The sequence below is a fragment of the Mobula hypostoma genome, chromosome 3 (assembly GCF_963921235.1).
Source record: "Mobula hypostoma chromosome 3, sMobHyp1.1, whole genome shotgun sequence".
In the NCBI taxonomy this organism is placed as follows: Eukaryota; Metazoa; Chordata; class Chondrichthyes; order Myliobatiformes; family Myliobatidae; genus Mobula; species Mobula hypostoma.
The window spans coordinates 120,653,580-120,668,323 of record NC_086099.1 but is presented as its reverse complement, the minus strand read 5'-3'; the positions used below and the strand labels follow the sequence as shown (position 1 = coordinate 120,668,323).

Genomic DNA, 14,744 nt, shown 5'->3' with positions numbered 1-14,744 from the left:
AACCATTCTCCTATCTTTTCCCAGTAACCTTTGACACCCTGATTAATCAAGAACCGACCAACTTCCACTTTAAGTATGTTCAATGATTTGGCTTCCACAGCTGCATGTGGCAAACAATTTCAGATTCACCGCCCTCTGACTAAAGAATTCCTCCTCATCTCTGTACTAAATAGACATCCTCTAGTCTGAGGCTGTGCCCACTGGTCGTAGCTCACCTACTGTAGGACTCATCCACCTCATATCCACTCCATGTCGACCTTTCAACATCTGAGATTTGCCCCTCATTCTCCTAAACTCTGATGAGTACGGGCACAGAGCCATCAAACACTATTCATACATTAACCCTTTCATTCCCAGATTCATTCTCTGAACCTCCTCTAGATTGTCCCCAATGCCAGTATGCCCTTTCTCAGATAATACTCCAAGTGTGGACTGACCAATGGCTTACTCCTCAGCATTACAAACTTGCTCCTATGTACTAGTCCTCTCAAAATAAATGATAATATTACACTTCGCTTCCTGACCACTGACTCAGCCTGCAAGTTAGCCTTTAGGGAATCCTGTACAGAACTCCCAAGTCCCTTTGCACCTCAGAGTTTTCAATTTTCTTCCTGTTTAGAAAATAGTCTACCCTTTTACTCTTCTACCAAAGTCATGACCCAATACTATATCCCATCTGCCACCTCTTTGCCCACTCTCCTTAGTCTGTCTAAGTCCTTCTGCAGACTCCCTCCTTTCTCAACATTACTTGTTCCTTCACCTGTCTTCGTATCATCCACAAACTTGGCCATTTCAGTATATCGTGTAAAGAGAAGTGGTCCCAGCACTGAACCCTATGGACCACCACTAGTCATAGGCAGTCAACCAGAAAAGGCCCCCTTTACTCTCACTCTTTGCCTTCTGCCAGTCTCCTATCCACGCTGGTATCTTTCCTGTGTAACCATGGGCTCTTATCTTGTTAAGTAGCCTCACGTGTGGCATGTGGTCAAAGGCCTTCTGAAAATTCAAGTAAACAATATCCACTGACTCTCCTTTGTCTATCCTACTTGTTATTTCTGCAAAGAACTCCAACAGATTTGTCAGGTAAAACTTTCCTTTAAGAAAACTATGCTGACTTTGGCCTATTTTATGATGTGCCTCTAACTACCCTGAAACCTCATCCATAATGATGGACTCCAACATCTTCCCAACCACAGAAGTCAGACCAACTGGCCTATAATTTTCTTTCTGCTGCCTCTCTCTCTTCTAAAAGAGTGAAGTGATATTTGCAATTTTCTAGTTCTCCAGAACCATTCCAGAATCTAGTGATTCTTGAAAGATCATTACTACTGCCTCCACAATCTCTTCAGCTACCTCTTTTAGAACTGTAGGGTGTCGTCCACCTGGTCCACTTGACTTATCTACCTTCAGACTCTTCAGCTTTCCAAGCACCTTCCCCTCAGTAACACTCCTTTCTGCCTCTTGACACTTCTGCCTTCTGCTGGTTTTTGAAAGCTTCCCGATCACCTAACTTCCCACTAATTTTTGCTACATTGCATGCCCTCTCTTTCGCTTTTATGCTGTCATTGACTTCCCTTCTTTTAGAAAGTCATCCTGCCTTTAGAATAATTCTTCATCTTTGGGATGTACTTAGCCATATTAATTGCTCCCAGAAACTCCAGACATTGTTGTTCTGCTGTCACCCCTGCTAGTGTCACCTTCCAATCAACTTTGGCCAGTGGCTCTCCCATGCCCTTGTAATTCCCCTTACCCCACTGTAATACTCATACATCTGATTTTAGCTTCTCCCTCTCAAACTGCAGGGTGAAATTCTATTATATTATGACCATTGCTTCCTAAGGGTTCCTTTACCTTATGCTCCCCAATCAAATTTGGTTCTTTATGCAACACCCAATCTAGAATTGCCTTTCCCCTAGTGGGCTCAACCACAAGCTACTTTTAAAATATCTCATAGGCATTCTACAAATTCCCTCACACACGAGGAAATCTGCAGATGTTGGAATTTCAAGCAACACACATAAAAATTGCTGGTGAACGCAGCAGGCCAGGCAGCATCTATAGGAAGAGGTACAGTCGACGTTTCCGGCAGAGACCCTTTGTCAGGACTGCTGACAAAGGGTCTCGGCCCGAAACGTCGACTGTACCTCTTCCTATAGATGCTGCCTGGCCTGCTGCTTTTACTAGCATTTTTTATGTGTGTTGCTACAAATTCCCTCTCTTGGGATCCAGCACCAAACTGATTTTCACAACCTGCCTGCATATTGAAACCCTCCATGACTATTATAACGTTGTTCTTTTTACATGCCTTTACTCTCTCCACTGTAATTTGTACCCCACATTCTGGCTACTATTTGGAAGCTTATATATAACTCCCATCAGGGCCTTTTTACCCTTGCAGTTTCTTAACTCTACCCACAGGATTCTACATTTTCTGATCCTTCATCATCTCTTTCTTATGATTTAATTTCACTTTTTTTTTTAAACCAACAAAGCCACACTACTTCCTCTGCCTACCTTTCAATACAATGTCTATCTTTGGATGTTAAGCTCCCAACTATAATTTTCTTTCAGCCATGCCTCAGTGGTGGCCACAACATCATACCTGCCAATCTCTAATTGCACATCAACATCATCTAACTTATTTCATTTACTACATACATTGAAATATTCAGTCCCGTATTCATCACCCTTTTGGATTTTGCCTCCGTGTTACACTTCAATTCACCCCACAGACTGCAATTTTGCCCTAACACCTGTCTCTCCTTCCTCACATTCTGACTACACTCTGCACCTACTTGCCTTCGTCAACTCTATCATTTCAGTTCCCACCCCCCTACCAAATTAGTTTAAACCCTCTCCAACAGCAAACCTGCCCATAAGAATATAGGTTCCCCTTGGATTCAGGTGTAACCCATTCTTTTTGTCCAGGTCATACCTTCCCCAGAAGTGATTCCAATTATCTAGAAAACTGAAACCTTCCCCCTGCACCAATTCCTCAGCCGTGCATTTATCTGCTAAATCATCCCATTCTTACCCTCACTTGTGCAAGGCACTGGTAGCAATTCAGAGACTCCTATCCTGAAGGTCCCACTTTTCAGCTTCTCCCTTAACTCTTTGTATTCTCTCTCCAGGACCTCCTCCCATTTACTACTTGTGTCATTGGAATCAATATGCATCACGACTTCTGTCTGCTCACCTTCCCCCTTTTGAATACTGCAGTTCCTGGGAGGCAACACAGCACCTGGGTGTCTTTTTTATGTCTACAGAATCTCCTGCCTGCTCCCCTAACGATGGAATCCCCTTTCACTACTGCACTTGTCTATCCCACTTCCCTTCTGAGCCATAGAGGCAGACTTAGGCACCAGAGACCTGCTCACTGCACTTTCTCCCTGGTTGGTCATTACCACCCCCGCCCCCCCACCAACCGTATCCAATGCAGGATAATTATTATTCAGGGGACCAGCCACGGGGGTACTCTGCACTGACTGCCTATTCTCTTCTCTCTTCTGACAGTTCACCCAGAAACCTGCATCCTGCACCCTGGGGGTGACTACCTCCCTGTAGCTCCCAATTATCATCTCCACATTCTCCCGTGTGGCTCCAAAGGTGGTCACAGCTGAAGGGTGGTAGTGGGGACCAGCTCCCACCGCTAAACAAATGCTCTTCATGGCGTGCATCTCAAACAGCCCCTGACAACCAAGTCCAACTCCTGGCCTTCACGTGTGGCATAGTTCTTATGCCCGTCAGAGCTGTTCTCACTGACAGGAGAAGGGGCAAAGGCGGGCCACTGGCACCTTAAAACCAGTTGCTCTGGGCAGATGGGGCTCGTTAACCACGGATTGTAGCTCATCTAGGAGAGGGAAAACTCCAGTTTCAAACCTCCGCTGCCTTGCAGCTATACCCGCTCACGGGAAAGGCTTTGGGAGTAAACCCCGAGGAAAAATCCGGAGTCGGAGACCCGAAGGTGGCTGACTGCTGTATCCAGCATCGGCACAGCAACTCCTGCGATGCTGCTGGCACCGAACTGTATTGACTTTCGTCGTTCCTTTGGACCTGTCATCAGCATGGAGAGGGGTGTCCCACTGCATGGGCAACAGACAGAGCTCCATATCAACTCTGCCCTGGCTTGCACCCTGGAGAGGCCACACCAGCTTCGCTCCAGTGACTACCAGAGGCGCATGGTCGACCACGACTGACAGAGGCCACACATTCTCCCGTATAAGCTACAGCTCCAGTTCCCTACCACAGCCCCTAAGAAACTGCAGTTTGGTGCCCTTCGTGCAGATGTAGTTATCAGGAGGTCTGCCAAAGTTTTCACATTTCATACAAGGAACATACCACAAAATCTGGACCCATTCTTAGTGCACTATCTATGTACTAGCAGAAAATAAAACCTATTAGAAACTTACTTAGAGCCTGCATTTGTGCTTGCCCCAGCCTGTTCTCACCCAAGTCTGCTGAGCCAAACCTAGAACACTCTAACACTGCCCCACTAACACAATGGCCATTCCACTTACACCTCCCTTTGTTTTTTTGCCTCAAATAAGACTCAATGCCAATGAGACTTGCAGTTTTCAAACAGCTCCTGCCCTGCAAGATATTGCTCTCTTAGTCACCCCTTGAAATAGTGATTCACTTGCAACAAGACTTGCAGTCTTCAAAGGGCTCCCACCCTGCAAGATGTCACTCTCTCACTCACTCCCTCAAAATAAGGTGGAATGCAGCATCCTTTCAGGTGGAATGGAATGATGTGGGAGGAATTTTCAAAATATTTATCCCTCAAACCAAAAAGAAACCAGCTGGTGACCTGATTGCTCTGTCTGAAACATGGTGTGTACTAATGGCTGCAAACATTCAAGTAGAACTTCTCTGGATCTAACTAGCTTGAGAAAAACAAGCATGCAGATTATGAAAGTGCTTACCTCAAACTTTTCGGTCTCTACAAACGAGTCCTTCATCCCTGTGTAGCACTGCAGCAGGCGGTTGCCCAGGTCACTGGGATGCATGTTCAAATCTCCACCCAAAATGGTGACATCTGCTGTTTTGCCTGTGTGGCTGGGAAACAAAGAAAGAAGTACTGATGGGGCTCACTGAGCGCTCTCGTTAGGAAGAGTGGCACTGGCTTTGCACACTCCTTACCGTATGAATTGCCCCAGCTCCCAAGCCTGCAGCAAACGGTGAGGGAGATAATCGTCCTTTTCCCTGCAATACTCTGCGTGAAGCTGTGGGCGAGAAGACAGCCAGGTTTGATCCTGAACTCAAGCAGTTCAACTTTCAACTCACAGCAACATCCTACAGCAGCAACAGCAAGTCAAAATGTAGGGACAGGCAGGAGGTTAGAGAGAAATTGGACAGGGTCGGTGGGGGTGGAATTGAGAGTGGAGTAAGGGAGTAGACAGAAGAGTGATGGGATGTGGGAGTGAGGAGCAGGGAGAAATGAGTGCGGAAGAGCAGTGAGCACTATACTACTGTGTGCAGTTCTGGTCATCTACCTACTAGAAAAATATCACTAACACTGAAACAGTACAGAGAAAATTTACAACGATGTTGCCGGGACTTGCGGACCCCAGTTGTAGGGAAAGGTTGAACAGGTTAGGATTTCATTCTCTGCAGGGTAGGAGAATGAAGGATAATTTGACAGAGGTATACAAAATACGAGGGGTATAGACAGGGTAAACGCATACAAACTTTTTCCACTGAGGTTGGGTGAGACTAGACCTAGGGGTCATGGATTAAAGGTGAGAGGCGAAATGTTTAAGGGATCTTGATGTGAGTGGGATCATCTTCACTCAGGGGGTGGTTAGAGTGTGGTATAAGCTGCCAGCAGATGTGGTGGATGCTGATTTCAACACTGAAGAGTTTTAGATAAGTACATAGATGGGAGGGGTATGGACGGGTACACCTGGGAAGGTCCAGGTGCAGGTTGATGGGACGAGTCAGAGTAATTGTTCAACATGACTAGATGGGGCGAAGGGCCTGTTTCTGTGCTGTAGTGCTTTGTGACTCTATAATGTGTATCTATATTTAAGCAATACGAGGAAACCACATGAAATGTCAGCAGTAGGCAGACACAGAGAGAACTGTGCAATTTCCTGCATGAGCAAGTGACAAATTTGTGTTCCGGTTGGCCCTGACACACTCACCTGACACTTAGCCATCACTTACATGAGTCACATAAACATGAACGATGATCCCTTGGACCTTCAGAATGACCAGGCCAACGGACTTCCCACCAAACCAGTCGCCATGGTGCAACTGGAAGACAACGGAATTATGGATTGTTGCTTTGTCGTGGTACAAATGCTGTCCTTTAATCAAGCATGTTATAAATGCTCAACTCAGCCTGAAGCTTTGCTCAGGTTTCAGAACTGCATATAGTCAATGAAACAAGTTAAAATCTAATGTACTGTCTGTGATCAGAGTTATTCTTAGATTCAGAGAGTGCAGAATATCAAGGTTCTTTACTTCTGATCTTTTCTTCTAAAATTCCTCCCTCATCCTCAGACTTGAAATTCCATGGAGACTTGTCACATTTGAGCACATTACCCAGCGCACTTTCTGCAAGACTAGGCTTCATACCTGGCCAGTGGGGCTAGGTGCAGGGAGTAGATAATGTTCAAATGTAGGTATTCTAATCTGCATCAGAGACTCTCAGCTCAGCATAGTTCCTATTCCATTGTGTAATTTATTTGTTTTAGTTCCTTTCATCAGTTGACTAAGTGCACCTTGTAGCCAGTGTGTGGAAATACATGCAATAAACAGGGCAACAATTTCTACTGATAAAGTTTCTACTGATCCAGAGTTCATTTTTCATTTGTCTGGTAACCCTTGTTCCATACCTTATAAGGATAGCCATTCAGGGAGTAGCGGTAGAGGAAAGAGTCAGTTATTCTGTATCTGGAGAAAACACACAGTCCGCTTCCTATTGCGCCGCTAAAAGAGAGCCAACAGATGACATTCACAATGACAGTGCTCAGTCACATCAAGTTACATTGATCACTACATACATTTCTAAATTAGTCTGACCTCATTGAGATAGATAAACACGACCTCCAAGAGGACCGCAGCCTTGCTATGGTTAGCAGGCTTGCATACCTCAATAACCCGGAGAGCTGTGCTGGCTGGAGGCAGGGCTTTAGGCTTTAGCTCTTGATTGGGTAACCCATGCTAAAAAGGTCATAGGGTACAAGCCAGGACTAAGAGTAGTCCGCCGGTCTTCCAGGTTCGGGGGTTCAGCTTGGGGCTAAGAACCCTGACTGGTAAAACAAAATTGTTATGGAAACAGAAATAAAGAATCCTTGCACATCTCAGTGCGATGGTGGTCCTGAGTCTCCACCTGGGACTTGCGTGACTGATGGTAGTGGAAACCGAGAGGAAACTACTGACATGACGAAGGAAGCCCTGGCCACCACCAGAGACAGAAGACTTTCATTGCTGCCCTAAACACCAGCAGCCTAACAGCAATGTTGGTTAGGCACATAAACACAAGTCACCACATGATGCATCCATTATGTGGAATTGGGACATTAATGGCTTCGTGATGTATTATTAACTCATTGGAAATGCCTGGCAATCTACAGTTTACTAGTAAGCCGCAAATGAGGGGCAGCAATTGACAAGAAAGATCTTGATAGCCTTTTCCTTTCAGAATACTTTTGTGGCCAGGAAGAGCGAGAATGTACCCACACCTAAGCTTCTACTAACTCACACCTCCCTCATGCTCAAGTCCCACCAAGCGTTCACCCCGATCACATCTATCAAATTGCTTCTAATCTCCCAGGAAGGCAGTGAATTTAACTCTTGGACAAGACATCAGGGTCACCAGTTCACTGGAAACGATGCCTTTTCAAATTAGACCTGCTGTGTTGTAGCCACTGCTCTGAAGCTGCATTCTATAATAACCTTTCCTCTGTGCTCACACCCATCTCACATCATAAGCAAATAAAGGCACCACAAGGAATATAAAGGAGACTCCAAGTGGCAGTTTTGCAGTAAGCCTTATTCGCTATGCCACATTATGTTGAGGTTAGTTCAATGGAGAAGGACAAGGAAAAGAATATTTTCACTATAACCTTCCCCCAATATTCCGGTCAATATGGACCCAAACTCCTCAATGCTCCTCATAAGTCTTCTTCATCCTAGTACTCAACCTCATGAACATTCTCTGAGTAGAATAAACTTTTCTCGGGCTTCCAGCCAGGTACAGGTATCGATTTTAACTGATGTTTCAGTGACAAACTCTTCCATCTTCTTCAAGGAGGACGTGTGGGCATGTCTAGTCCAGTGGTATTTATACCCCAATTGTCTGTCCCTCCTGATTGGTTAGTCTTCTTCCAATTGGGTTTCCGCTGTTCCACCCAGTTTACAATTGCATTCCAGTTCTTACTCAGAGTGAGACCTTCATCATTGTTAAAATTCTTTTCCTCTAGTTTTACTTACCAAACGGTCCCAATGCCGCGGCACAGTAGTTTTGAGCAGTCGAAGTCAATCCTATGACCATTATGAACGCAATGTTCTGCTACCGCTGATTTCTCCGGGTAACCCAAATAGGCACATTTCCTTGATGCGGGTTTCAACTGTGCATCCCGACTGGCCAATATATGCTGCTCCACGTCCACAGTGAATCCTCTGTCCTGAGTCCTGGGTTATCTTTGACCCGCATAAGCTGTGATTTGAGCTTCCTTACGGGTTTGAGGATGGTACTAATCCAGTATTCCTTCAGGATCCTGGCGATCCTTCCAGAAACTGTGGAATTGTAGGGAAGACAGGTGATAGCGACAGGTTCCTCCTCGTTGTTAGGTTTCTGGTTTTTTTGTCGGCCTTTTTAAGGGACGTATTGAATTTGGATTGACTTCGACTGCACAAAACCACTGTGCCATGCCAATGGCTTCTGGGACTACCTGGTGAAGGAAGCCACTGAAGTAAAACTAGAAAAAAAGAATTTCAACAAAGACGCAGGTCTTGCTCTAAGCAAGAACTGGAGTTCGATTGTTAACAAGGGGGGATGGCAGAAACCTGATTGGATGAGGACTAGCCAATCAGGAGAGACAGATGTGGGGGTATAAATATCACTGGACTAGACATGCCCAGGCATCAACCCTGATGAAGATGGCAGATTTTATCATTGAAACGTTGGTTAAAATTGGTACCTGCACCTGGCTAGAAGCCAGAGAAGAGTTTATTCATCATTTACACTGGGAAAGCACTAGATCCTTATTCTCTGAGTAGAAAACTCCTTCCGTGTATTAAGACCATGTAAAGCACTCCAGTGTGATCTCACCACATGCTTCACCATTGCAGTGACTTCTCTATTCCGTACTCCATCAACTGTTTTCCACCCTGATTACTACTTCTACCTACAAATTAACTTTTTGTTTTATGTACACCAGGCCCCTCTGTACTGTAGCATTCTTTATCCTCTCTCCATTTCAGAAATCCTGCTTTTCCATTCTTCCTACCAAGTTGGAGTAATACAAGTGTAACACATAGCGTTACATTCCAGCTGGGAATGTGCTTCTCTGCTTGCTAAAGCAATTTCTACCGCTTTGTAGAACTGGTATCTTCATTATCAAGCAACACACATAAAAGTTGCTGGTGAACGCAGCGGGCCAGGCAGCATCTTTAGGAAGAGGTATAGTCGACGTTTCGGGCCGAGACCCTTCGTCAGGACTAACTGAAAGAACAGCTAGTAAGAGATTTGAAAGTGGGAGGGGGAGGGGGAGATCTGAAATGATAGGAGACGACAGGAGGGGGAGGGATGGAGCCAAGAGCTGGACAGGTGATTGGCAAAAGGGATATGAGAGGATCATGGGACAGGAGGCCTAGGGAGAAAGAAAAGGGAGGGGGGGTAAAAAAAAGAGGATGGGCAAGGGGTATAGTGAGGGCGACAGAGGGAGAAAAAGGAGTGAGAGAAAAAGAATGTGTGTATATGAATAAATAACGGATGGGGTACGAGGGGGAGGTGGGGCATTAGTGGAAGTTTGAGAAGTCAGTGTTCATACCATCAGGTTGGAGGCTACCCAGACGGAATATAAGGTGTTGTTCCTCCAACCTGAGTGTGGCTTCATCTTTACAGTAGAGGAGGCCATGGATAGACATGTCAGAATGGGAATGGGACATGGAATTAAAATGTGTGGCCACTGGGAGATCCTGCTTTCTCTGGCGGACAGAGCGTAGATGTTCAGCAAAGCGGTCTCCCAGTCTGCATCGGGTCTCGCCAATATATAGAAGGCCACATCCGGAGCACCAGATGCAGTATATCACCCCAGCCGACTCACAGGTGAAGTGTCGCCTCACCTAGAAGGACTGTCTGGGGCCCTGAATGGTGGTGAGGGAGGAAGTGTAAGGGCATGTGTAGCACTTGTTCCGCTTACAAGGATAAGTGCCAGGAGGGAGATCGGTGGGGAGGGATGGGGGGGACAAATAGACAAGGGAGTCGCGTAGGGAGCGATCCCTGTGGAATGCAGAGAGCGAGGGGGAGGGAAAGATGTGCTTAGTGGTGGGATCCCGTTGGAGGTGGCGGAAGTTACGGAGAATAATATGTTGGACCCGGAGGCTGGTGGGGTGGTAGGTGAGGACCAGGGGAACCCTATTCCTAGTGGGGTGGCGGGAGGATGGAGTGAGAGCAGATGTACGTGAAATGGGGGAAGAGTCTTCATTATCATTTGCTTTAACTACCTACTTTGCGCTGTCATTAAATTTGGCAACAGTACTCTCAGACCTTTGTGTGAATCAATAACAAAGGTTGAAGATGGCTGTGGGCCTGGCACTGATCCCTGCGGCAAATCACTTGCCAATCTGAAAACAACTTTGATTTCTATTAGTTAGTAAACTCACAACCGTGTAATTATTCAAAAGCCACGATGCATTGTTCAGTAACTTGGTAGCTTGGCAAATATCTTTTGAAATTTTAAATGAATTTACTTTGAACTTTAGCCAGCCATTTAGTCTGTGATTCTGGTTTTTGACTGAGAGCAACTATACCTTTATATCGACTTTGGCCTGATGGAAACTATCTCCTTTCATCCAGCTGATATAAGGAGATAGCTCAGTTGTTGATAAACTCAGTTTATCAATTGAGGCCATGTCTTTATCAACATCATTCTCTGCTGCAGAAAGGACCTAAAGGTGCATTACATGTCTTACATTTAAGATTATTTGTTGCAAACTTCCAAAAGGTTCATCTTTAAAGGGTCATGCATTCATTAATGAAGGGGGTTGTCTCAATCAATTTGGATTAGTAGTACTCTGGGCTCTGTTTAACATTATATAGCTTAATTTCTATGTCACTCTAACTATATCCTTCTATAGCCAATTAATATGCTCATTTGTCCATTTCTCCAACAGATACAACTACACACCTTCTGAAGTACACAGAGTATGGCTGGGCACTTGTCAACTTGCATCTCAAGAAGTGGTAGTCCTGTTCACTCCATACCTAAAAACAAAATAATAAGTCTCAGTATTTTGCTGTTCCCCCTCCCCCCAAACACACACAGACACACACACACACACACACACACAAGCACATAATCTAGACCAGGTGTTCCCAGGCTGTGGTCCACCGACTCCTCAGTTAATGGTAGCGGTCGATGGTATGAGGAAGGTTGGGAACCCCTGATCTACACAGCTAGTGACATTGGGGAGTATGGAAATGATGACAGTTTGAACACTCAGTAGATTATTGTTCCATTGTTTCAGATTTGACCTAAAGACACTGGCCAGCACTTCCTCAGCTCCATAATCACAAATAGATGAGTCAGGCTTTGCTGTGCATTCACTCAACTACACAAATCTCTGCATTAAGACATGCATAATTCTGTCTGAAATGCTCATCATTATTCTCAGGAATTTCTCTGAAGTCATATGTGCATACTGTCTCAGGAAGAGGCTTTCTGTATTGTAATGGAGACATAAGAACTGCGATACTGAGACAGGAATTCAACATGAAACACTGACAATTCCTCCACCCACATGCTGCTTGATCTGCTGACTTCCTCCAGCAGATTGCTGCTGCCTCTGTTTTATTGTGCTTAACCCTTTTCCTCAGTCATCTTACTTCTTCTCAGTGACATAGGAGCAGATTCAAAGCCTTCGCTCACCTTTACAACTCTGATTTAACATGTTTTTTAAATTCCAAAATACACTTTATTCAAAAATAAAAGTATGTACAATAAACCGTTCAATGACTCTCAATCCTTTACAGATGTTTCCATTACGGGCTTTATATTTCCACACTTTTAGCCACCGACATGGCGCTCTGTTGTTTCATCTTTCCACACCATTGTTGAGGGGTATACCCCCCGCCACCTGACCCCTCCCACTCCCGCGGGAGAAGAACACTAAACCGTGGTCCTTCCCCACCGGGCCCTTGTGGGGGCTGCACCGAGTTTCAGTGCGTCCCTCAGCACGTACTCCTGCAGCCGGGAATGTGCCAGTCTGCAGCATTCTGCCACGGACATCTCCATGTGCTGGTAGATCATCAAGTTTCAGGCCGACCAAAGAGCGTCTTTCACCAAGTTGATGATCTGCCAGCAACACCGGATGTTGATCTCCGTGTGCGTCCCCCGGAACAGCCCGTAGATCAGAGAGTCCTCTGTTATGCAGCTGCTGGGGATGAAATGTGACACTAGCCCGTCCATCCTTCTCCACACCTTCTCTGCGAATCCACAGTGTGCGAAGAGGTGGGTCACAGACTCCTCCTCACTGCAGTCCTCCCGTGGGCAGCGTGCTGTGGAGACTCCTACAGCTCGGAAATCACCCGAGCTGTCTTCAGATTTGTCTGGGGATCCAAGATGGAGCTGGTCAGACAGGCCACCATGCACAAGTCCCTGGACAATGGGGGCAAAAATGTCCCCAGTGTCGCCCTCACCCTGATGGCCAGCTTCGTGTGTGGCTGCATCAGGTTGTGTGTAGAACCCAGATATGTGGGCACCAAGTACCACTACGTGCCCAGGTTCTACCTGTTGCCCTGGCTACGAAGGATGGGTCTGGCCCAACTCCCGCACAACGCCCCAGTCAGCTGGTCGTTGCTGCCATACCTGTCCTTCGTAGAAAAGTTCTTCCAGGTCAACGCCTTTGACCACAGGGCCATCAGGCAGTGTTCGGCACGTAATGTCCTGCAGGCACTGCAGGAGAAGGACGTGATGGACACAGTGGGGTGGTTCCCTGAGCAGACCGTCCAGTTCCTCAGGCAAAATGCCTCATCGCCAGACCTCACCAACAGGCACCAAGACCTCGCCTGGCTGGCGGTGAGAGGGGCCCTCCCTGTCAGATCCCTCCTGTACGCCTGGGACGTCGTCTGATTTAACACGATACTCATTGAAAGGCAACTGCATTTCAGAAAAAGCCTTGAAAAATATTGAAGCTCCTACACTACCCATAGCTGCAATCCTTCCACACAGTGAGGGTGAGAAGGTAGTAGAACTGCTGCCTCACAGCACCAGAGACCTGGTACAAAGGGTACTGTATGTGTGGAGTGTGCACATTTTCCCTGCGACTGTGTGGGTTTGCTCTTGGTGCTCTGACTTCCCACACATATTTTTTCCTTCAGTATTCACCAATAAGAGGGACATTGACAATTAATATGCTTGAACATGTTGACATTAAGAGGATGTGCTTGAATCTTCGGAAAACATTGGGATAGATAAGTCCCTGGGGGCGGATGGGATATAGCTCTGGTTACTACAGCCAGTGAGGGCAGAGATTGCTGCAGTTTGGTGATGATCTTTGCATCTTCGATAGCCACAGGAGTGGTACCAGATGATTAGAGAGTACAAAAATCTGATTGATTTCTTCAAGAAAGGGACTACGAAAACACTGGGGAATTATAGACTGGTGAGTCTTACTTTAGAAGTGGGCAAATTATTGGAGAAGATCCTTAGAGACAGGATTTGCAAGCGCTTGAAGAAGCATAAACTGATTAGGGATAGTCAACATTGGCTATGTGAGGGGCTGGTTGTATTGCACAATCCTAATTTAATTCATTGAGAGTGTGACAAATCACTTTGATGAAGGTAGAGCAGTGGCTGTGGAGTACATCAATTTTGGTAAGGCATTTGATAAAGTTCCCCATGATTCAGAAAATCAGGAGGAATGGGATCCAGGGAAACCTGGCTCAGAATTGGCTTGTCCATAAAAGGCAGAGGGTGGTTGTAGATGGGGTGTTTTCTATCATCGGGAGGTTGATGACCAGTGGTGATCCCAGGGATCTGTTCTGGGACCCCTGCTCTTTGTGATTTTTATAAATTACTTGTCTGAGGAAGTGTAAGGGTGAGTTAGTAAGTCTGCAGATGGCACAAAGGTAGGTGGAGTTGTGGATAGTGTAGAAGGTTGTCGTAGATTACAAGGGGATACTGACAGGATGCAGAGCTGGGCTGACAAGTGGTAGATGGAGTTCAACCCTGAAAGTGGGAAGAGAGGGCCAGCTGGTGGCACAATGACATCAGTGCCGGACCCGGGAGCGGAGGTTCCTGGGTTCGAAACTAGTCGGGTCCGCTCCTGAGTACGCTTTCCATCCGTGCCGGGTTGAGTGTCGAGATCGCAACTCGACCTTGTAAAATAAAGGGAAAATACTGCGAAATGTCTGTGTGAGGATTGGCGGTCACACAGTCTCTCTGTCTCTCCGTGCCTTGTAAAAGCCATGAAAAATACATCATCACGGACGCATGCACGCACACAGGCACACGCCAAACAAAAGAGTGGGAAGTGATTCACTTTGCAAGGTTGAATTTGAAGACAGATTC

The 14,744-nt window shown here is 46.1% G+C and overlaps 1 protein-coding gene across 4 annotated transcripts in view; it reads right to left on the bottom strand.

The window, feature by feature from the left end:
- LOC134344225 (sphingomyelin phosphodiesterase 2-like) overlaps positions 1–14,744 on the bottom strand; it is a 53,754-nt gene that overhangs the window by 17,357 nt on the left and 21,653 nt on the right. For all 4 annotated transcript variants that reach the window (XM_063043669.1, XM_063043666.1, XM_063043667.1 and 1 more), the window contains exons 4-8: positions 11,361–11,437; positions 6,840–6,933; positions 6,166–6,255; positions 5,140–5,222; positions 4,923–5,055 (exon numbers count right to left, since the gene is read on the bottom strand). In XM_063043669.1, coding sequence (XP_062899739.1) covers positions 4,923–5,055; positions 5,140–5,222; positions 6,166–6,255; positions 6,840–6,933; positions 11,361–11,437 — 477 coding nt within the window. The remainder of the gene's footprint in view (positions 1–4,922; positions 5,056–5,139; positions 5,223–6,165; positions 6,256–6,839; positions 6,934–11,360; positions 11,438–14,744) is intronic.